A 24,568-nucleotide genomic window follows, 5' to 3' on the forward strand; every position below is an offset into this window, starting at 1 on the left:
AACACGTGTTTATATGGATCCACTTATATATACACGCCACCTAATAACCATCTGCGTGCATCGATAACATACTGCTGTACGTAGTATACACAATTTTATAAGAAACTATGTTATAAGAAACTGGAAAAAATTAAAAATTTAAGTAAGAAACTTTTTTCACACATTCAAAATTTTTGGAGTATATATTGGCGAAGGCAATGTCATTATTTATGAACTTCGTATGTAAATTATTTTTTTTAGTCCGCTCGTTTTTAAAGGTCGACTTTGCTTTTAACCAAGAACTTTTCATTGGCTGTATAAAGTATATTTTTTTTATCACGCTAGGCCTATAGAATCAAGGCACTTGATATGTTTAGATAGAAGGTTCCGAACAAATGGCTTTTATTCATGCAAGTCATTTTATAGGCACCTTTGCCTAATGTTGTGAAAACCAACAAAGAGTGCTTAATATTATCCGTACCTAGTTTGATCACCGATGCTTAATTCCGAACAATGCTAGATAACAAAGATTACTGGCTTAGTAAGCCGTTTGTTCTAACCATATGGAGCTATAGAAAATCTAGTAGTTAACTACCAAAACATAAGAGAGGTATAAGCTTTCTATTTTCGTAATGGTTATCTCACTGGACTGAATTGCAGGAGTATCTTTTTATTAACAACTGATAAGCTGCAAACGCTTTTGTTTATATGGAAGTTTTTTAAATGAAACTGATGTTCACAAATAAACATAAGGCAAAAAATTAGAAACAACAGTCCGCGAAGATAATAGAAGAAATCGAGTGGAAAAAGCTGGCGTTAAAATTAATAAATCAACAATTGCAACGGCTTCCATTCTTGTATCTATATATTACGGAGTTTGATACTGCACAGGTCTGGGCACTAGAGAAACGGTTGTAGGGACAAATTTTTAGCTTGTTTATGTTGCACTCGATTACCCCTATTGGTTTCCCGGTCAGTTGCTCATAAAGTTTATACAGTATGGGCGCAGTTAAGGCATAAATTGCTAATTTTAGCATATATTTTTTCCTTATAATTATACTTTTCTACAACATTAACTTACCTAAAACATGGTTAAATAGTTCTGCTCGTCATCCTTTTGCTATAATGACTTTCGAACACAAAATTTAAATGGAGAAAAGCTTATATTTTACAGATTGTCAAGGACCAAGGATTTAGAAATGGAGTACCAAAAAATTATTAAAACTACTGCAGTTATTTGGAAAAACGGACACATATGTTGCGAACATTGGAGTACTGGTTATAAAATTAATGAAACTCTTCCTGATGTTACAGTACCCCAGTCACAAATTGTTGTTCTGCGATGCCATTTCTGCATTTGCTCAGTGCAAGATAGAGCTAAAAAATTTTCCTTTGCCTCGTACAAGTTTTTAAATAGAGAAGCAAGGCTAATGTATGGCAACATAAGCCACTAACATCAACAGGACATTCACAATAGACTTTAACTGGAATATGCTACTAAATAGAATAACTGTAAGTCTTGTTAATTCACCATATGATTTTTTAACAAGAGCTCTAACAAATACATTATTATCACCTCCAACATGTGTTTTTACTGAAACTATTTTCCTGCTTGTCAACATGGCATAAGCTTTCTGTTGCTGACCTAAACTATCTTCTCTTTTTCAAGAACAGTAATCTTTAAATATAGATGCTGTAATTATTGGATACAATTCCCCTTTAGGACACCAATCTAATGTTGTACTAAAATTAAAATTTCTTTCTCGTTTGACTATCAATTTTTCCGCAAGTGATGGGTATAATTTGAATCGATTAACACGCATACTAAGCTCTTGTATTGTTCCTCCTGTGGACAGGCCACGTTCTATAAGCCATTGTACACAATCTTTCTTTTCCATTATTGCAAAAACAATACGTATAAGTGTTTAACAGCAATAACTATAATATAATAACTAGGAAGTGTGTACAAACGCTAGCTAAATGTTTACACTTCGCTCGGGCCCAGACTTGCGCGGTATGAATCTCCGTAATAAAACGCCAATTTTCTCTACGTTGTCCTCCTTTTCGTGCCTGTCATGGTGGGTGTACATGTATGTATACATGTAAGAGGTTAAATGACCTGAGAACGAGGTTGCATATGCAGACCTTCTGTTCACAATTCTCAACAATGAATAAGAACAGAAAAAAACAGTGTTGGAGTAATTTGGCATATTGATATGGTATTTGTAGTGGAACATCACAGGACATATTTTAGAAACATATTTTATATTCGTCACAAATCTTTGTATTTGACATCGGGCAACTTGTGACCAGCAACTGGTAAAAACTTCTTCAGTATGCACAGTCAAATATGGATTGCGTATTTTGTGCGTATTTTCCAAGAAAGAAAGCCAGGAAGCTGGTCACTTTACAGTGGTCGATGTCCGTCTCTTCTTCCCGCGCTAACATTTTCGTGATTATTTGCGCCGTTGGGGTACATAAAAAGAAAATTACAGTAATTAATATTAATGACAGTTATCGATGCTTCCACGCAACCAAAGACTGAGACTTGCCCGAGGAAAAGACACATGCATATAAACTATTCTGATGCGCATTCGCATAACTCGAAAAGTCGGGTTACATTGTGGTGCGGAATCAGAACAGAAAATTCGTTCCCCCACTTATCGCCGAACGCCGCAAACAGCATTTTGTACACATTCGCAACTCCATTCTCGTCCCCAGAGCTCTTTGGGATATCTTAAAGAGCCCTGCGATCAAGAATGTCGCAATTCTTCTATTCACTAATATTATTCCGTGCTTTGATTAAACATATCTTTGTTTATTTTTTCATTTTTATTAACAACTTTCATGTCACCTTCGTTTCTAGGGCCTTTTCTCGCCCTTTGATATCAAAAAGCAAAAAAAGATCCTGAGAACAAGGCTGCTTTCATGCGATCATATGGATTGCCTGGGTTATTCTTACAAAATAATTAATCTATACTGTAACACAGCTATTTCAATGTGATCTGAAGACTTCGATAACGCGTTTTTCACTTAAGCAATAAGAGTAAATAAAAAAAGATTATAGTTAAACAGCTTCTATATTGAATATTTATTTTACAAACTCAAAAGATTTTTAAATTATCAGTCTTAAAATTAGTTACTACAAATGTCTGCAGTTTTTAGGTTAATTTTTGTCGTTGCAACCATAAGCAACTTTTTTAAAAATGTTAGTATTACATAAAAATAATTTAAAGTTTTAAATAGATAGCTAATAAATAATAATTTAAAAACATACAGCTCTTTATTTCTCTTATAAGAAGAAACACAAAGACAAAACAAGCCGAGAGAACAGAATTTGTATCCTTAGAACATTCCCAAAATGTTATGTAATAGTAGGTGACTCAACATAAAATATTTCGCGACTCAACATAAAACCATCGTAAACGCAAATTTTTGACACAAAATTTTACACGTGCGCGTTGACTGGAGGATAGTTCATGCCGTAATACTTCCTATAACATTCCAATTCTTCTTGAGTGATCTCTTTATGCATGAAAGGTATGCGACGTGCAAAGTTATCGTACTTTCTATGTTCATCGTAAAATACTTCCGACGTATCGGAGGACACCGACATTGGTCGAGATGGCTCCGAACTTGCATCGGACGATCCCGATATCATACGAGGCGGACAATCAGGTACACAAGAAGCCGCTCGTTTTTTATATTTCATTCTTCGGTTTTGAAACCAAATTTTAATTTGACGTTCAGATAAACCCAAAACTGCCGCCATTTCCATACGACGGTCTCTTGTTAAAAATTGACTGCAACGAAACTCCAGTTCGAGCTCTGTAAGCTGTTTACGCGTATACGCGGTTCGTTTACGTCTTTTCGACTCCAGCGCAGGTGATTTCTCTAGAAACAAAAACATTAAGTCATTTTACAAGAAAACCCTCTAATTTTGAATAGCTGATTTTAAAACCTTACCGACTTTAAAAAAGCTACAAACAAAAGAACACAACATCTCAAGAACTTACCTGTTATGACGGGAGGAATTACCGATGGCGGTGACGGAATTGTATTGTTGTTTATTTCATTGTTTAGAACTGGTTTATTCGTACTCCACCACATTTCTGCATTTTGAGATTTAGTCCAAGGTAACTGTTGATACATGCCGTGAGGAAAATGACCATGTGGTGGAGAATTATCATGATGTAATGTTGGTACATGTGAATAGATCTCCGGCGGCGGGAAATACGAGGGAAAGTAGGCTGGTGGTGTGGGAAAGCAGACAGCTAAATTTAGAGAATATTAAGGTTGAAAAAACAAAACATGGATGTTTAAAATTTGCAAAATATTGTTAAGTATTGACGATTTTTACCTGGTTCGGTCTCATTGCCAATGTATCCATTATTGTAATTATGCATTGAGTAGCATGGTGTAACAAACGACGGAACATCATTGTTTGAAGTATTTGTCAAAGACCTTCCTGTCGAATGCCAATGTTCACTTCCAACATAGGGGCTAGTTTTATACCGTTCAATATTAAAAGGTGACTGTATTGATCGCGTTGTATTTAAGAGGTTTCTTTCCTTGTAGTAGGTATCAAGCGGTGATGTTGATTTCGTTATAGCTTCAGAACTTGTTGGAATGAATTCTTGTTTTACCGAAGCTCCCCCATTTTCTGGATACACTGTTGTAATTGGAGATTGAGAGCATTCGTCTCCTTCAACTTCCTTGTTTTCAACAACTACACTCATTATCAACTTTCTGATTACAATTTACTCAAATTACTAATCGTTAAAATTTTAATTCGATAATTTTGTACTAAATTTTTTTTTAATACACTTACAGTTTACAAGCCTCCGAAGTCGTTAGATTATCCTATTTTACTGATTGCTGAGACGTAACGAGCATATTAACACTTTTTATTTTATTGTATTCTTAACATAAAGAATTAAAAGAAACACTTTATCAAGGGAGTTATTACTCATACAAAAGTTTCTTACGTATTTAAAATGTCAATTAAATATCCCGCGTGTATTTTTTAGCCAATAAGAATTCAGAGATTTCAATTTTTAGCGAATCAGAAACGGCTGTTTTTTGTCAAGAGATATCAATCAAAAGGGTCAACTTGTATGAAAGTAAAATTCTAATTCGAAGTTTCACACCGAGAATTTTGAAGTGTATATAGAAGGAATTGAAATGTACACAATTAAGTGCATCTTTTTATTTTTTAATCTGGCCAAAAATTTGTATATTAATGAGAATGTCCTGTTTTCTACGTTAAGAAGAAGAACATTATAAACTGATTTTATTTATATTTGAGTATCAATAAAAAGAGATATCTCTATGACGCCTTAGAGTAAAGGAAGCTCCTTTACTCTAAGGCGTCATAGAGATATCTCTTTTTATTGCATCTCTATATATTTTGTATATTATCCACTAAGAACTTAGGACACAAAAAAAACTTGAGAACACAGAAGATAGTACAAGATATTCTTCGTTACCATAGTTATGAAAAAGACGAAATAAAAATGTGATGTTCCTCTCACAATATAAGTAAGGTGTTAACTTTTTTCTCTCTGTTGTTACTTTCACAACATCAAACAAATGTCAATTATTGCGGGTATTTATCAACATCTACGACTATGAATGCGAATTTAGGTTTTTCATTTGAGCTCTTCTTAATAGTTATCTTTGAGGTTGCTTAATTTCTTAATGATTCTTAATATTCGGATATATTTTTTTGCCCAATTTCAATGAGCCTTGATTCTATTCAATTTCACTACCCTATGAAATAATCTATTTTTTCCCCAGAATACACACCCCATTCTCAATTCATCAACGTTCAAGTTACGTTTTATTATCAAAACACTCGACAGAGGCAAATTGGGATAGAACTGAATGCAGTTACTAAAATTATTTTTTTTACAATAAACATATCTCCTCCAGCGTACATCAAATCAAATTCTTGTTAAAACCAACTTTGCCCTAGATCCCTTATCGCGAACTAAATTTAAAATGGGGGCAAATTTTGAATAGGGCCGTTGTGTTGTTCGTTTAGTGTCGGAATCATGCAAAGCTTTAGACACATGTCATGATGTTCATGATATATTGTTTTTGTTATAATAGAGGGAGTTAGTTATAAGGAGTTCCTTAAGGTAGCTACAGAGATGAAATTTTACCCCTGTCAGAAAGTCAAAAAGAGGTTCGAGAAATAAAAACTTAAGTTAGAGGCAGTCTGCTGTAAACTTTTTATAATATTTATGCTGATTGTGTCTTATGTCAACCTCGTACCCAGGGCTTCTACCTTTTTTTTGGTTGGTCTTATGCAGACAGGACAGAAAAACAAATACCGTTTTTATAATATGGACTAGTCGTTAACCCGTGAAAATATCCACGGAGTCATCCGTCTTTAAATTACACCCTATTCGCGTGCACGTTAGAAGAAAGAAATAACCGCTAAGAAATAAACGTTACATGTGGATAAATTCCATGAACACTTTCAACGGCATCTACCGATAAATCAAATATGCTATTGAACTTTGAAAAAGACGACAGATCTCTTTCTTATATAAGCTCTTCAAACACAAGAACGGTACTAAACAAAAAATCTCATTTCTTCATTATTGACATGCCAATGGCGTAGTTAGTGACAAAAAAAAGAAGGAACGGGCATTTGAAGAATGGATTGATTGCAAAAAGAGAGGATTCAATTCAAAGACAATATAAAAATAAGAAGAGATCACCAGATGAGTATTTCCTCCACTCCTAGTCCAGCCTTGGAGGAAAGAATACAGATTCTTTCCTCCAAGATCCAGCAGGATCATGCGTAGAATTTCAAAGCAAGACAAAAGTTATATATATTTCAACTTAAAAATGCAAAAATGGTGCGTCGTGTTACTTTTGAGTTTAAATTGAAAGGCAAAGTTAACCTGAAAGAACAATGTAATATTGTTAACGTGGTCGTGATCGCGATGGTGTGTGCTCATATTTTAGCAAAAACAAGAACAAGAGGAAATAATGCGTGTATTGAGTCACGGATTGTGAAAACGAAATTGCGGACCACAGCTGGAGAGATATTCAACAAGAATCAAAAGAAGATCTTTGTCAAAGAATCTAGAACAACCGCTAGGAAGTTAAAAAAAAATCAACATGTATAGAATGTGACAAACTCATAAAACAGCATTTCGTATCAACTTTCTTAGATTTCGTTACCAGCTCTCCAAAAAGCAGTTGCTTTTATACAGGCCCAGAAAATATTGATTACGGTAATTAAAATCCTTGTTTCTGATTGGCTAATGATTTTTGATCTCCCGCATTTATAGAATAATAGCTGTCCAGCACTAGTTTGGTAAAACCTAATGGTTCGAAAAAGAAACGTCGCCTATTCAAGATTCAATAAGAGTAATTATAAATTATTATTTTGATCAAAACCTTTGCACAGTGGCTTAAATTAGATTCGTAGCTAAGGACTGGTTTTCAATCTAGCGTCCACTTTTTCACGAAGGTTTACATCTACTTGGCGGTGAAATAAGAATCTTATAACATTTAGTATATATTGCAGCTGTAAACAGAGTCGTTTCCTAGTAATCAAAAAATTAATTTTGTTATGAGATATTCGAGGTATGGATCACAAGCCACACGTGGACAGTGGTAATTTTGATGAGCGATGCGGCTACTATTTTGAATAGCGATGCGGCTACTATTTTGAACAAAATGCGGGAATTATTACAGACTAGTCCTTAGTCCATGTAAAAGAATCCACCCATTCCGGGTCCTCAGAATCGCGACACCGGTTCATTATTTCCGCATCAATATTCCTTACATTTGTGTCCGTATGTTAACATAAACTAATCAACCTACTCTACGGAAGGCAGGGGGCCTAAATGAAGCTGTGCACAAGCCTGTTGAAGAGGATATTGAAGATAATAACATCAAACCATAATATAATCCCTAATATCGACTGATGATTCTAAAATAGTAGTGTTAAAAAGTTATACTCAATACATCAAAGTTAACTCAATACATTGTTTAAGAGAAAAGAAATTGTGTTGGTCACATGTCAACAGACTGTACATTTCCAAATAAATCACGATCCAATTTTTCATACATTCTTTTCAACTGTCGACCGGCTCCTACTTCATATATATTTTCGACATCACCTGACATGTATTTTTGACGTATTTTGTCTAATATCGTATTCCATAACATAGGTTCCGCAATTTGACGTGCCATTAATTCCACAACATCATCTTTGTTTGTATATTTTTCCGCCGTAACGTTCGAAATAACCGTAGTATCGTTAGGAGTGATGTTTACGCTGCAAAGTGCGTCGTAAAACTCTTCTATCGCAGGATTCATGTATGGCGTATGGAATGCTCCACTCACGAATACTTTTGATACCACCACTTTTGCAGGATCCTTAAGCTAAACAAAATAAAACTGTTCTTATCTACAAAATCAATTAACAAGTTCTTAAATAGTTTCTTGCCAGCGGTATATAAATTGATTTTAATAATGTTAACAAGATGTATTAATTACACTCTCGTCCGTTACACTCGCCGCTGTACGAAGGAGTGCACTGGTTTAGACGTTTTTCTCTGTTCCTCTATGACAAAAAATGCCGGTGAGTTTGATATTATTTATGACACGTCCCTTTAGCATGTAGTTTTACATGCGTATAAATCTTTGCGCAAGAACAACCAAAGATGCACCTTGCATATTATCGCACTCAAAATAGGATAGTAAACTATAGGTAATACTTACAAAAAAATGTTCTCGGTTTAGTACTTTCTGGACCAAATCTTTAGAACCACCCAAACATACACTGTTATAGAATCGCTCAACTGCTACCGAAATATGCTTCTTTGGGTCGACAGCGCCTTTCGTTATATCTTCACACATTCCTTTCGCATCATCACAATCTAGTCCATGCACAGCAACCATTGCAGACTCTGCAATATTTACAGCTCTTTCCATGGCTTTCGATCTTGCTTTTATAAGATACAATGCTAAAAAAAAAAATAAAAATATTTCAGCTTTGCTATACTTTTTATTGCTACTTGATAGTCACTCATTTGACCAATAAAAGTTCTGCTAAAGTTTACCCCTAAAGGAATACACAAGGGAGCACATTGTATTGGTAAAAAACATTATAAAAATATGAAAATTACCATCTTCAAAGGTGATCCAGTTTGCGATACATAATGCAGAAACTTCTCCCACGCTATTCCCAATAACAAATCCGGCCTAAAAATTAATGCGGTTATTTTTTACTATTGTTAATTTAAAGATAAGCATGAGTGCAGTTTATTCTACAAGAAACGACATTTCTCAACGTACATTAAAATCTTTCACATCGTGTTTTTGCCGCAGTATATTTTTTAGCTTATAGTACCCAAGTATGGACGCTACCATTACAGCTGGTTGGGTATGTAAGGTTCTAAAGTAAAATCACACACTAACTAAATAGCTTAAAATGTGAATACAAAATTTTTAGACTTTGAATATAAAATGTATATTAGAATCAACTAATCAATCTTTTTTATCCGCGTTAACGATCACAACTAATATTTTGTAATACATAATTTGCATTGTTTTTGCTCGTATAAACTCTTGAATTTGAAAATTTGTTTTGGGGCTAAACATGGTATTAAAGATACTAAAATTTGCCCTAAGAAAAATTACTTTGTTCGGGGTTGTAGCAGGAGGTTGAAGACTTTCTTTTGAATTGACATATAATAGAGCCAAAACCTCGACGACTCACAAAATGTGGCAATATTTTACGTCAGGTTTAATAATCCTGCATCTCTAGAAAATTTGATCGCTTTAAATCTTTATACAAATCATTCTCACCTGTCTAGAACTTCCTTTGGTCCATTCTGACAAATCTCCACTAAATCATAACCCAGTATATCTGATGTCATTTCGCGCAAAGGTTCTTCAATAGCAGGGCTTAGATTTTGTAACATACCAACGTATTGTGCGCCTTGACCAGGACATAATATGACAGTTCTTTCTTCTCGGAAAGTTGGCAACGATGCATTTACGGCTACCGAGACATAATTACGAAGCCAAGGAGTTTTTAAAAAGCATTTAGCTTTGGAGAGGGCAGAAACAATCCCTTTCATTTTCTGTTACGCAAAAATAAACAAAGAACACTAAGTTAATTTGCATAAGAAGAATGACTCATTTTATTTCAATTCTCAAAAATCATTTTAAGTTATTATAATAATTTTTATTTATCGTTTAAGTTAAACGAATATCTGAATATGTTAAACTTTAATGCTATTCACATTTGTCAAATAGAATTGTCAGTAGCTACAAAAAAATTGCATCATTTTATTTTGCCAAAATTCTCCCTTTAAAAAGATACTTTACCAGGGTTTGGTGCGTCTTAGAGTAGAAAGGAAAATATATTATAGCTATTCTCTTCATTATTACTATAAAATTGTCTTGAATATATAAATAAATAAGTGTACGTATCTCTGAGCTTTTTAACTAGAGATTATCTACTTTTTCACCTACCTTATCAATCTCTGTCAGAATGTAATAAATTTTGAAATGGTATAAATGAAAGTAATAGTACCAGGTCGACAACCAGCGCTAAGGTGGTTGGGTTTGCTTCATATGCTTCAAAGCAACTTATGATGAATTTGACTACTTTTGATTAAATTCGCGCTTTTTATGTATGTAAAGAAAGCTAGTATGGGAGGTCAGGTATTCTTTTTTGATTGGCTAAAAATTAGCTACTTAATCCATGACAATTAAAGATTTTTCAAAGCGCCGATGGAGCTGTTCGATCACGTGTTGAAATGTAATTATTTGAGATACGGACAATAAGACTGCGGGGGAGTCGCGAAACTGGCTCCCAGGTCTTTTTGTACGGTTGTTCTACTTGTGAAAGATTAGGAAAAAAATTAGGTTTTTCACTTGATTCCTCCATGTTCATTGGTCAAAAACACTTAGCGGTTTATCGTAGCCTTCGAAATAATGTGTATCCATAATTTTGAATAGGATCAGTTGGAGAGTAAGCTCTGAATTGATTTCGGTTATGGGATATAATCAATTTGTCGAGTTTTTGTCGAGTTTTGAAGGAAGATAATCATAAGAGGCGGAGAGGATGCAAATCGAAAAAGTCCTAAAATTTAAAAAGGGAAAAAGGGAAACAAATAAGTAAAATAACATTAACCCTATTCGGTCCGGGGTTTTTCGAACATACTATGACCGGGGGGGGGGGCGGATTCCGCCCCCCCTCAATAACTTTTTATAGGGTTGTTCAAATTGAATCAAACTTGGCACACTTATAGTACGTCAAAAAAGGAACAAAATGGCGCCAAAAAATATTTGCTTGCGTCAGCACATTTTCTGTGACGTCATCAAAAGCTTGAAAATTGTTAAAAATGCCACTATCTGCTTAAAATATAATTACTTTTGTTCTAGAGCGAATTTTTACATTCTGTTTGAAGTTTCTGAAAGCTAAATAAAAGTTATTTAACATATCTTCCGGTTTTTACATGGATCGGATGAAAAATTGCCAAAAATTGCCCGAAAATCCGGGTTTTTCCGATTTTCGGGTAAAATCCGACAAAATCGGGAAATCGGATTAGTCACGTGTTCAAATAATTCAAAATGATTCTTCTTAATGAAACAAAGTTGTGTTGCAAGTTTCAAGTTCTAAGGATAATCCTACCAGGAGTTATTATATTTTCCCCATTATAAGGATTTCATAGAGATTTTTAGGGGTAGTTTCGAGTAATGGCCAATATCAAAGCCTCTGAAAGGTATGGGACCTAAAAAATTAGCATGCAGGTGTCTAATAGATAAATGTTGAAACTCAGTAAGTATCATAGCCATATAACAAAGCAATCAGGAGTTATTAAAAAAAAACCCTCAGGGGGGGCGGAATCCGCCCCCCCCGGACCGAATAGGGTTAAAATAACAATAAAATAAAAGCGAACATAAATTATACAATGGCATGAAAATGATGACTTGTGAATATATGCAAATACAACGAAAGGTTTATTTTGGCATTCAATGGAAACAATCGTCAGTAAAGTGTTACGAGCAGATATAAAACCAAGAATTTTTTGGTAAGGTCTCTTTTCTTTTGATTGCTTCCAACGATAGTTTACGAAGTACGCCATTTAATTATTCCGAAGTCATCTTATTAAAACTGAGCTCTTTGTCGTCACAAGAGGGGGCGACTTGTACAACCGAAAGCTGGACAATTTGGCATACATATAAGATACACAATTATTGACCAAATATTTACTAACTCTCTTTTTGAAAGCCACATCACGTCAGGTATCATAAAAACAGATGTTTCTGACCACTTTCCAGTTTTTTTTACATGCAATGCTGCTAACGACACTCCAATCCATGCAGCAAAAAAAGATTATTTACAAAAAAAAGTTTTTCTAAACCAGCAATGTAGAAATTTAGGCTGGCTGGCAAATTGGGAGCAAGTAGAAAACGGGTAAAGTGTTAATGACGCGTACAATAAATTTATAAAGATCTTCTCTGACCATTATTAACCAATGCAAAAAGAACGTGGCAAATGATAAAAGAAGTTATAGGTAAAAACAAAATGTGCAATATTGTCTTCCAGACAAGATCACATTAACAACAATATTATCAAAAATGATACTGAAATAGGTAACACATTTAACGATTTTTTTGTAAATGTAGGACCAAATCTGGCTTCAAATATTACAAGCAATATGAACTATAAAAACTACATACCGAAATGTAAATTTAAAATACTAAATGATGAACTTCAATTAGAGAAATTAGAAATGCATTCAAAGGCCTAAAAAAGAGTAAAGCTCCAGGTTACGAAAATGTTAGAAGTCATATAGTAATAAATTGTTTCCAATCGATTAAACACATCATATATCATATTTTTCGCCAATCATATTTCCATAGCTACTTAAACTGTTAAAGTAATTCCATTACACAAATCAGGCGATACTGAATCGGTCTCAAATAACAGCCCAATCTCATTATTGCCAGTATTTTCGAAGCTGTTGGAAAGAATTATGTATAACAGGGTTTTCAATTACTTTGCTAAAAACTTTGTCAACAGCACTCGACAGAACATGCCATTATGCAACTTGTGGTAGATTTATACAATTCATTTTTAAGCGGTAAATATACCCTGAGTGTATTTATTGACCTTTCAAAAACTTTTGACACTGTTAGTCATAAGATTTTATTAGAAAAACTACATGCTTATGGTATAGATGGAATTACGCAAGTGGTTTGACAGTTATTTATCTAATCGTACACAGTTTGTCAATGTTGGGAATGGCAAAAAACAAAGAAGCTGTTGATAAAATGGGGAGTCCTTCAAGGCATTATACTTAGGCCTCTCCTGTTTTTGATTTACATTAATGATCTTAAATATTCCACTTAAGTTCTAAATCCCATTATGTTTGCAGATGATACTAACCTTTTCTATTCTCATGAAGATCTCAAAACACTCTACAGAACTGTAAACAACGAACTTAAAAAACTTGATAGACTGGTTTAAGGCAAATAAATTATCTCTAAATGTTAAAAAGACTAAATATGCATTATTCCACCGAGCACATAAATGAAACAAACTACTAAGAATATTAATTAATTTTTAACTCCCCTAGTTAAAAAAACTAGTAAATAATAAACTCCCCAGTCATAATAAACTAGTGAATTGTTACCCCCTAGAGTCCACATTTCCTAGGAAATAATACCCCCCCGTACAAAGTCGGTTCAGTTACTAAATTTTATATGTCCAAAATTTTGCTTCAACTAAAAAATTTGTCAGCAAACTCTTTTTGCATTTTTTGACTTAAATTTGTGCTTTGAACTAAAAGAAAAAATAGAAGATTTAAAATGATTTGAAAGATTTAGTAGAATTTAACAATCTTCAAGTTAATCGGCGGGAAGTGACAAAACTTGTTGTAAAAAACACATGACTACAGAATATGAAGTACAGCAGAATTTTTTTTTTGAAATTCTAGCAAAGTTACAAAATATTAAAAATAGGAAATAATAAAGATAAGGTAAAAATAAGGTGCGTTTTATTCATAAATGCCAAAATACGTCAAAAATTGATAGAAATAGTAGAAAACGTAACAAAGGTTTTTAAAATGAGGCTAAGATCAACAGGGGCGGATTTAGACTTCGGCCACTTCAGCACTCGCCTAAGGAGAAATTTTGCCAATGAGAAAATCATGTGTATCTAAATGTAGAAATTGATTTAAAGCAACGTATAATGTTTAATAAGATTCCTTTGCGCCCAGGATCCGAGGTAATATTCTTATCTCCACTCAGGAGTCTTTGCCGAGGCTCAACTCTCCTTCGATGTGCTTTGCCGAAGTAATGTGGTTCTTACGGTAGTCGAACTACATTTTGCTGCATTTTGCTGAATTTGTTTCTCTCGATTCCTTTGTTTTCTGCCGTAAAAACAGTCAACTTTGGCGGCCGCCGAGGTGTGGACTTTTGGATTCACTTAAACAAAAGAAAAACAAAAGAATTATGACGTCGAGAAAAATCTCGCCGAGGTGTGGACTTTTGGACTCTGGTTAAAACAAAAGAATTTGTGACGTAAAAAGAATCTCGCAGAAGTGTGGACTTTTGGACTCTCTTTAGTCGAAATTTACGGTGAAAGAAAGATTGATATAAGGGGATGGGTGCGTAGGAATAATTTACTCTTCCTATTGTTATTGCCTTGCAGTAGCCGGTCTGTTTAATGGGTTCGGCCAACTTCGACCAACTGCAATTATGAAGTTCTTTCTGATCCAACATGTTTTCTGATGGGAGCTTGCGGGATCGGGTTGTGCTTGCTGTAAAAAGCAATGATATTTGCGAATGTAAAAGTCTTTATAAGATATTGAAAGATAAAATAACAGAGTTTCCTGATTTTGGAACATTAGATCATTGGAGAAAGATTGAGAAAAAGTTTGTTAAGCAGAAATTTCAGTGTTGAACATTTTATTCCTGGGTATGCAAAAGAGAAAGCATTCGTCGCTTTGAGGTAACTATCTATTTTTACTTTTGTTTATAATCCCTAAGGAATGTTTTCAAATAAATTATTTGTATTGTGGTGCCAAAGCGCTATTAAGCTTTTAAACAATAAACAAAAGGGGGTTCACTACAATAAACAAAAAGTTTCTATTTGGGTCATCGAGACTATTTAATGACAAAAATGGAGCCAGCTGTTATAATAATTTAGCCTCCGATCGTAAGTATTCAAATGAGATTCGGCTTCCGTAAATTTCCTCTTTCGATTTCGTAAACAAATGTAGACGGACGCGAAGTGCTGCTAACAATGGATAACACTTCAGCAGTAGCCTGTGTAAACAAAATGGGTAGCGTAAAATCTATCCCAATGGATAAGATTACACATAGCATTTGGGAATGGGCAATAAGCAAAAATAATTGGATAGTCGCTACACATCTCCCTGGCATTCTTAACGTAGAAGCAGACAGAGAGTCGCGACAACAGGAGACAAGAACAGAATGGATGTTAAACAAATCAACATTCCGCTATGCACTGAACGGAACTTTTTCTCTTCCCAAATTTTTATTCCAATCATCCTCTATTTTCTTCCATCTTTCAAGAGCAGAGAGGTTCTTTCAGTTCTCTGAAAAATATTCTATTTTTCTGTGTTTCCCATGTTGCTTGTGACAGCAATAAAGAGGGAGAAGAGCTTATAAAAGAGGAAGCTGTCTTAAATTTAAGTGACAAAAACTGGTCAAGTTTCCTTTGCCTTTTAGCTTTGTCCTCAGTTACAGGGAGAATTATATTCTGCTCATATTACCCTGATATTGGAGAGGAAAAGTTTAAGGTTTGCATGAACCAAAAAATAATTCCCCGTAAGCAATTTCAATGAAGGCTGATCTACACATAATGTTTTGCTATGAAGGCCTATGTTATCTTCAAAATTTCAGTCCAACCATTTCGTGCCTCTCGTTCATTCTTCTTTAAAACGAAAGACTGATCAATCACGTAAATTATATTTTCCTAAAAAAGTGTTTACTGACGGTAATATGTGTGTAGGTGGTAAATTACAGACAAAACTTAATTTCTTAACAAAACCTATAGTTAAAACATATGAATCACCTGCTATAACTTCCAGTATTAGCACAATTTCCAAAAATTGTTCCACTGTTGATAGCACAGAACCTGAAATGGTTTATGTTTGTGAAAATGATGTTGATGTTGAAAATGATCTTTTCGATAAAAAGTTGCTAAATTAAAGGAAAGTGATATTCATAAACTTATTACAAATTTATTCATTCCGGATAACACTTACAATTTCCCTGTCAGTAACATGAAATTTCAGTCTACGGTCCGTGTGCAAGAAAATAGACCTAGAGTTTGTTCTTGGCAGGTACATGGAATCAATGTATCAGCTGATACTTTATCTAGTTACTACCTGCGCAATTTAACAATTCCAATTCTAGATCACCTAAGCACTGAACTTAGTAAACGATTTGAACCTAGTTCTTTAGCAGCTTATGCTGGTCTTGCAGTAATTCCATCCAACATGATTTCTCTTCTTTACCATCACCATCACCAAAAATCTGGGAAGGATAACTTCAGAAATTTTGTTCAGTTTTACGAAGAAGACATGCCTAATTCTTTAGCTATTGAAACTGAAATGGACTTGTGGGAAGAATATTGGACTTGGTACAAATTTGATGCACCAGATAATGTTTTCTCTACACTTAAATTAATTCATTTTCCTGCCTTTGAAAATATAACTGTGGGCCTAAGAATTTTAGGCACATTACCAGTCACGTCATGTGAATATGAAAGGTCCTTTTCTGCACTACGACGATTAAAAATTTATAACCGCAGTACTATGTCTAACGATAGACTAAATGGCTTAGCTCTTCTCCAAAGAAATAAATATTGATATAAATGAAGTTATAAATAAATTTTCCATTGATAACAGAAGACTAAAATTTTAAGACATGACAAGTTTTCAGATATATAACTAATGATAAAGAAATGTTAATAGATAGTACTTACCATGTTAACCCCACCCCCCCCCCCCTTCCCCCCGTTATCTTTTTTACCTCTCTGCTCTTTTTCTCTCTCTCCCCTTCGCCCTTTTTCTTTTCATCTGATTGTTAATTTTTTTAGATGTGATTGATAAGATTTAGGCTATTTTCATAAATTCTGTATACATCCATGATAGTAGTATAAATAATATTCAGTTAATAAGGTTACCAAAAAGCTAGCTGCGATGATAATACTTGCCTAAAGACGGTTATACTTTAAGTTAACGTAACAAAACAGCTAGCTGCAATGGTAATACTTGTCTTAAGTCAGCCTGGTGGGTGCGAGTATTCCCCTAACACAATGATAATAGTAAGTAGGAAAGGGAAGTAGGTAAGTAAGTTGGTATATAAGGGAGTATGTTTTTTTATGCTTCATGTTGACCTGGTGTACTGAAACTTAGTTTAAAATTTTCAGTTTTGATTGTTGTTCATTCATTCATTCATTGGTTGGTTTTGACAATTGATCAATTTTACTCATTTCATGACAGATTCATTTTGTTCATGGTTGGTTATATTACCTGTTGTGCAAGCTGGAAGAAAGAAGAAAGAAGATTTTGAATGAAGAAAGAAGATTTTGACTGGATTATTAATTCAATCCTCTAATCTTTAAAAAATTTTATTTTTGGATTTCATTTATCTGGATGTGAATCTGGAAGAAAGAAGAAGTTTTGCTGGCTATCTAATTTTAGCCTTAATTTTTCTGAAAACATTATTTGGCTTTTATTTATGAATTTTATGGTTGTTTTTTTTCCAATAACATATTAGAAATAGACATGTGAAGGTTCTGTCTGCTTCATTTTTGAGTGCCGAAATAAATAAATAAGCCCAAGACCCCCAGCTGTTTTATCACGCGCAATTTTTGCTACGCAAAAATTGCGCGTTGGCTTCACTTCGCTTCGCAAATCCGCCTAAGGAGGAAAAAATCCTGTATCCGCCCCTGATCAAATTGAAAAAAAATCTCTTGATAATTTGTGACGACTTTTATGAAAGAGTTGTTTAGTGTGTATTTTTAGTATAAAAGTAATATGAGAAAAATCCTTCAGTTTGCTTACTTTCAATGACATGAAAAAGCTTTTTTCTGATAAAAAGAAAACAAAAAATGTCGTAGAATACAAAAGAATAAAATCTTCAAACCTGCTCATAGAAATAGAAACTGAAATAACGTCAAAATGGGTTAACCCTAAGGAAAAATTAATTTCCATCTGGATATTTTTGATTTTAAATATACTTTAATTTCACTAAATGGCTTTACCTTTAAACTTCTCTTTGGAAAATAAGGGGAGTGATTATTAACTAGGGGAGTCATTATTTACTAGTTTATTTTGACCCCGGGAGTTATCTTTCACAGGGAGTTAAGATAATCTGCTACATCGGAATTAAAAATCGGAGATTTCACAATATCATGTGAAAAACAGACACGAAGTTCCTGCGAGTTATACCTAATAAAAATCTTACCTGGCGGAAACACATTGAAACTGTAAGTATAAAACTTTTAAAATCTATTGGTGTTCTTTAGAAAGCTCGACATCTCTTATAAACACTGTCGAACTGGTTATTTAAACCCGTGGAAGAATCCTCCTAAAATTATTGTGCTTCTTATTAATAATTTAGTTAAGAATGATAAAATAACATTTTAAACGAAATCCCGTGTAAAATTCAAACACATTTAAATTTAATGTATGCTTCTTATCACAAAATTTGTTGTCTATTTCATTAAAAAATGCTAAAAAATTAATTAAAACGAAATGAACAACAATAATATCAGCGTTAATTGTTAGTGACTTTACCCGTACAACAATTTATAACAAAGCACGGTAAATTTGAATTAGCATGCAATAAAATTCCCAACTAATAAAATCACTTTCTTTTATCACATGATTTTTTCTAGCCAATTAAAATCGTAAACAAAACGTTTACAAAATACAGAACATTTTTATAGGGGATGTATTATAGACGCTTTTAAAATGTACTTTGTCTGTTATAGACAGACACATTCATACATAGACAATAAATTACGCAAATATAGTTTGGGGCAGCACTAATTAATCTAAACTTGAATCGATATATAAACGTCAAAACACGCTGTAAGAACAATTCTTTTCCAAGGCAAATTTACGCATAGCAAACCACTACTACTGCAGTTTATAAAAGCTTTAAATATTTTCCAGATAAATATTTTTCAGAACGTATGCTTTATGTATAAAATGAAAAACAAATCTATACCCCCCATAATTTCTAACATGTTTTAAGCAAGAGAAAGTAAATATTCAACCAGGTGATTTGGTCAGCACTATCCACCATACAGAAAAACTAAGACCAGTCAGTTTCAACTTCATATCGTGGTCCATAATCTGGAATAGCATACACAAAATTGATAGATGAGAGAAATCCTTTAAATGTTTTCAAAATAAAGTCAAAACATTTATATTACACAGATTGAACAACGAAGTTTTGTACTTTTAGATCTTTTTTTATCTTTGCAGGCATTCATTATATAATATTTAGCTTTTTTACGTAGGTTATTTTAGTTCTCTTTTTCATGCATATTTTTGTATGTATGCAAGCCTCTTCGTATCAAGAGCATGATACGTTATTTCAACAGGTTCTTAATGATAAGACTAGTTTGTCTTCTGGGAGTTTCCTGATTTACAAGGGTGTTTAATTAGATATCATTATTACATATTTTTGATTTCCGCCAGCGATGGCGGAGTCTTTAAAATCGCCTGAGGAGATAGAGAGATAGATAGATAGAGACATCGCAGCTAGGCTGGACACCCGAAACTTATCCAGGCTAAAGCCTAAATTCCCGTTTTGACTGATTTTTTCTAAGAACGAGGCTAGAATGAGTTTAAAGCCAATGAAATCCTAACAGTGCAACAAGAACTATACCTTATTTAAGGTTTTATGCTATCGAAAGTTAAAGCTTGTGCAGTGTAGCATAATGAAGATCCTCCTAAATTTCTACATAATGCGCCATCTTTGATGTATCGTTTTCCTTCAATAATTACGTCATTCCCTTCTTTACAATTTCGCACGCACGTAGGCTAAAGCTATATTCTGCAGAACTAATTAATTACTAACTGAATACCTGTGGGAGAATCCACTGAATCTCTCATTAAACCGATGTAAGGGATACCAAACAAAAACATACAACACAGTAATATGAATTTTTAAAAGTCACAATTTGTATTATTCTAGTTTATAACCACTGGAACAAAACGTCCAAAAAAATAAACAGGTGCAACATAAAAAAATAACAATAAAAGAGAAAAAAACCCTGGGATTGAAGTTGCTCACAATCTGCGTTATATTTGTACCCGCTGAAACAGAACGCTTAAAAATATAAGCATGTCCAGCAACAAATAAAAATGCAAAAAGTTTAACAAAATTGAAGGTGGCTAACAAATCTGTTAAAACTATATACTTGCTTTGCCATACCCGAAATATAAAAGGGAAAATGGTATACCAGACATTAGAAAAAATCGATAAGTCACACAAATAAGGTTATTGCAAAGTTTCCACAACGTACAGATTCTAATGCATCATACCAAATTAGCTATTTAGTCTATTGCATATAGCAACCTTCCCAATGCGCAAACGTGCAGTGCATGATAACAATGCAGTGTTTTCGAATTGAAGAATCGAATATTATTTTAAACGGTAACGTAACAGATGTAAACATTGATTTAACTTTGTTTACATTAAGGTTTATTATAACGACATCAACCACTTCGTAGCGTTAAAAACAGTAACAACGAAAATATACTTTTCTCAAAGTGTATATCTTCATTTTCCTTTGATGTTGCCGAAAAAAAATCTTTGATGTTGCCAAAAAAATATGTCTTCTTTGTCGTGAAAAGCCGCGAGTTTTGTGTGGTTTGTTAAATGAAGTTCTACCACAAAGTAACGGAAATTGTGTTTGCAAAAAAGATGGCTGTCCTTTTTAAGCATTTGTCTTCCCTTGCCTTCAAAATAAATCTTTAAAAAAGCATTTAAAAAGGGGCATGGTATATAAATGAAGTATAGAAAGGTTTCTGTAAGGTTTGTTTATGTTTTTTGAAGTTTTGATGATATTATTGATGCGAGACATGTTTGTTAGCTAGCATCAACCACACCAACAACAACTAGCTAGGTAGCTAGGAATTTATAAATATGTAGCCATGTTCTTTATACCTAGCTAAGTCTCCAGTTTATATTTAAGTGACCAGCTATTAGCTAGTCGTTAGCCCGTGGAAAATCCTTTTTATACCGCATTGCGTGCTTCTAGCTACTTTCGCAGCTAAGCCACCATTTTGCGTGACAGACAGACAGGCAGACAGACAGACGTATACGGGTATTATAATATAGAGACTGTCATACTTTGTAGTATTCAGTAATACGCTGTAATACTTTGTAGTATTCAGTAATACACTGTAGTACTTATTAATATACGGTAATACTTTGTAGTATTTGGTAATACAGTGTAATACCTTTTATGATATAGTAATACACTTTAGTACTTAGTAATATACGGTAATACACTGTAATACCTTGCAATATTCAGTAATAGTCGATTAGGCCCAGGGAAAATCCACTTAGGCACAAAAACAATTGAAAAGTTCTGTCATTTGAATTTTGATGACATCAGCAAATATTTCAGTATATTGAATATGCCTTTTACTAAAAAAAATAATCTGAAAATGCATAAAAAGAAAGTATATAAGTCATAATTTAACAAAAAAGTTCTTAAAATCTAACACAAAATATCAAATGTCAAATCGCATGAAATCCTCCCAACAAAACTTCAGACAAAATATGAAAAACAACGGCGTGCAAGGTGTAAAATCTAGTTAGTAGAAAGTTACAACATTGACAGTCACAACCCAGACAGTTACGACAACAATAATAATAATGTCAGAAATAACACATATCTGAAATATGTGTACATCTTATTATGTGATTATGTTGAAAACCTTCAATATTTTAATCTGAAGTGTCGAAAAGAAAGGCTTGCAACAGTAAGCACAGATCTATGAAAAAAGTTCTTTAAGCATTTTAAACATTGTCTTTTCCCTAAATGCTTATACAACAATACAACCTGAACAATATCAAAAAGCCAAACTTAAACAAACACAAAACACCTAAAAACAAAAAGTTAAACTTTGAAAAATCATTTATTCGGTTGCATACCATCCTCTCCCGTAAAAATATGCACAAAATGTAAAAATTAACCGGTTAACAAAACAATTTTTTGTCTAATGATCCGTACTGACTTTACCAAACATTTTAACCTGAAATGTCGAAAAAGCAATGAGCAAGGAGTAAATTTCAAATCAACAAAAATCATTATTTTGAAAACATTGTATATATATATATGGTCCTTCCTCACAAAAGTTTACAATAAATGTAGAACACAAAGGTTTATGAGGAGAAAATCAAAATATGAACAAAAATCAGTTCAATTGGCATGTTCTATATTGTCTTCAGCCATAAAATCTTCCACAAAATTGATATGAAACCCATCAAATTCAACTCAGAAAAAGCAGTCATTTAAGTGCATACAAAAATACAACTTGTAGAATATCAAATTATTATTTTTAGTATATATAATTGCATATGGTCCTCCCTCACAACAGTTAAATTTTTGCACTAAATTTGCAACACAAAATACAAATTCTAAATAATTCCTATGGTTTTCCTCATAAGTTTAATCAAAATATAAAAGATGAGAGGTGAACGACAAAATCAAAGCAGCTAATAACTGGTCACTTAAATATAAACTGGAGACTTAGCTAGGTATAAAGAACATGGCTACATATTTATAAATTCCTAGCTACCTAGCTAGTCGTTGTTGGTGTGGTTGATGCTAGCTAACAAACATGTCTCGCATCAATAATATCATCAAAACTTTAAAAAACATAAACAAACCTTACAGAAACCTTTCTATACTTCATTTATATACCATGCCCCTTTTTAAATGCTTTTGTAAAGATTTATTTTGAAGGCAAGAGAAGACATATGCTTAAAAAGGACAGCCATCTTTTTTGCAAACACAATTTCTGTTACTTTGTGCTAGAACTTCATTTAACAAACCACACAAAACTCGCGGCTTTTCACGACAAAGAAGACATATTTTTTTCGGCAAGATTCATAAATTTTGATTTAAAGAGGAATTGTTGAGGCTGAATATTTTTGGTGAAAATGTATTATACTGCTATAAAATCGAGACAAGTGTGTTATAAAAGAAAAAATATGAACACATAGTCTAAACATAACCTTTCGTAACTGCTTATGTAAAAAAAAATTGCTGCCACCTTAAAAGATATTTTCCAAGTTGCTTTTCAGAGAAAATAGATAAATTTTCAGCCTTGCCGTTGTTCTTATTTTGTTTTTATTGTTCATCAATCTTCAGGTTTATTACTTTTCTTTTAAAATTGTTCTTATAGAGAAATGAAGTTTATGTAAGTTTAGTTAGCTATGATTTACAGTTACAATAATATTAAAAAATTGAACTTCAAAATTTTAGAACATTCAATGATTTTGTTCCCCTGTGTTACTTAGTCCTCTTTAAAGTTCAATACTTTTTTAGATTATTGCTAATGGTTAATCTTGTAACAATCAAATTTAATTTACGAAAAACAAAAAATATCTATCTAAAATTGAACTTTTATGCACTTTTCAACGTTACAAACCATCTTCGGCCCAGTCTTTTTTTACAGAGTTAGGGGTAGAAATTTGTAGTTTTTTTTTGAAGTGATAAAGTTCGTATTTATGCCACTTTGGAGTCATATGAAACAGTAAGACTGCTTGAATTCGTTTTCTTATGGTAGTAGTAACAATGTATCAAAAAATAATTTTTGTGTGTAGTTTCCCTTTAAGACAATTTCTACAATCTCAAGATAATTTTACGATTATAAGATCGTTTTACCATTTGAAGAAATTCTACGATCTTTGGATAATTTTTCGATCTGCAAATAATTTTAACGATATTAAGATAATTTTTCAAACCGCAGATATTTTCTGCGATCTTATATTTCTATCAGATCGCATGTTAAGATCGTAAAAATTAAATGCAGATCGTAGAGTTACCTTAAGATCAAAAATTATCTAAAGATGGTAGATTTATGAATTATCTCAAGATAATAAATAAAAAAATAAATATAAGTATAACATGTCCCTAATGGACTTCTGTAAATTTCAGTGTGGCTTTTGCTATTGAAGTAAATAAGAAATCATGACGTAAATACTGTGTACACGTCATTTATGCCACTTCACTACCGCCTAAAGTTAGAGAAAATTAACAAATTTAGCCAGGAATAGATATTTCATATTCAAGTACTGTGATATACACTATAGTCTTCTAAGTTTTGAAAATACTTACTTGTAGCTGCGTGCAGTTGTGAGCTGAAAATTCAACGAAGTGAGAGTTTTTGAAAATTATAGTTGAAGTTTCAGAAAAACTACAACCTTATTGATTATAACAAAGTCAGCCTCTCAGATTTAACGATGCGGATTTGAACCGTACCCTGGATTTTGTTTTATTCATGCAGGCCACCAACTTGGTTTTGTT

General features: G+C 33.2%; 2 protein-coding genes across 2 annotated transcripts; both read right to left on the bottom strand.

Annotated features, from left to right (window-relative positions):
• Positions 1-3,042: 3,042 nt before the first annotated feature.
• Positions 3,043-4,851, bottom strand: LOC130645135 (homeobox protein Hox-A1-like). The gene is made up of 3 exons (XM_057451016.1): positions 4,340-4,851; positions 3,996-4,253; positions 3,043-3,873 (listed from the first exon to the last, which is right to left on the bottom strand). The coding sequence occupies exons 1-3, from the start codon at positions 4,716-4,718 to the stop codon at positions 3,428-3,430; spliced, it is 1,083 nt and encodes a 360-aa protein (XP_057306999.1). The 5' UTR covers positions 4,719-4,851; the 3' UTR covers positions 3,043-3,427.
• Positions 4,852-5,956: 1,105 nt separating this feature from the next.
• Positions 5,957-24,553, bottom strand: LOC130645137 (malonyl-CoA-acyl carrier protein transacylase, mitochondrial-like). Its single transcript, XM_057451018.1, has 6 exons — positions 24,380-24,553; positions 9,820-10,097; positions 9,307-9,406; positions 9,138-9,213; positions 8,731-8,975; positions 5,957-8,391 (listed from the first exon to the last, which is right to left on the bottom strand). The coding sequence occupies exons 2-6, from the start codon at positions 10,092-10,094 to the stop codon at positions 8,020-8,022; spliced, it is 1,068 nt and encodes a 355-aa protein (XP_057307001.1). The 5' UTR covers positions 10,095-10,097; positions 24,380-24,553; the 3' UTR covers positions 5,957-8,019.
• Between the last annotated feature and the right edge of the window lie 15 nt (positions 24,554-24,568).

Source organism: Hydractinia symbiolongicarpus, chromosome 5, assembly GCF_029227915.1.
Source record: "Hydractinia symbiolongicarpus strain clone_291-10 chromosome 5, HSymV2.1, whole genome shotgun sequence".
NCBI classification, from domain to species: domain Eukaryota; kingdom Metazoa; phylum Cnidaria; class Hydrozoa; order Anthoathecata; family Hydractiniidae; genus Hydractinia; species Hydractinia symbiolongicarpus.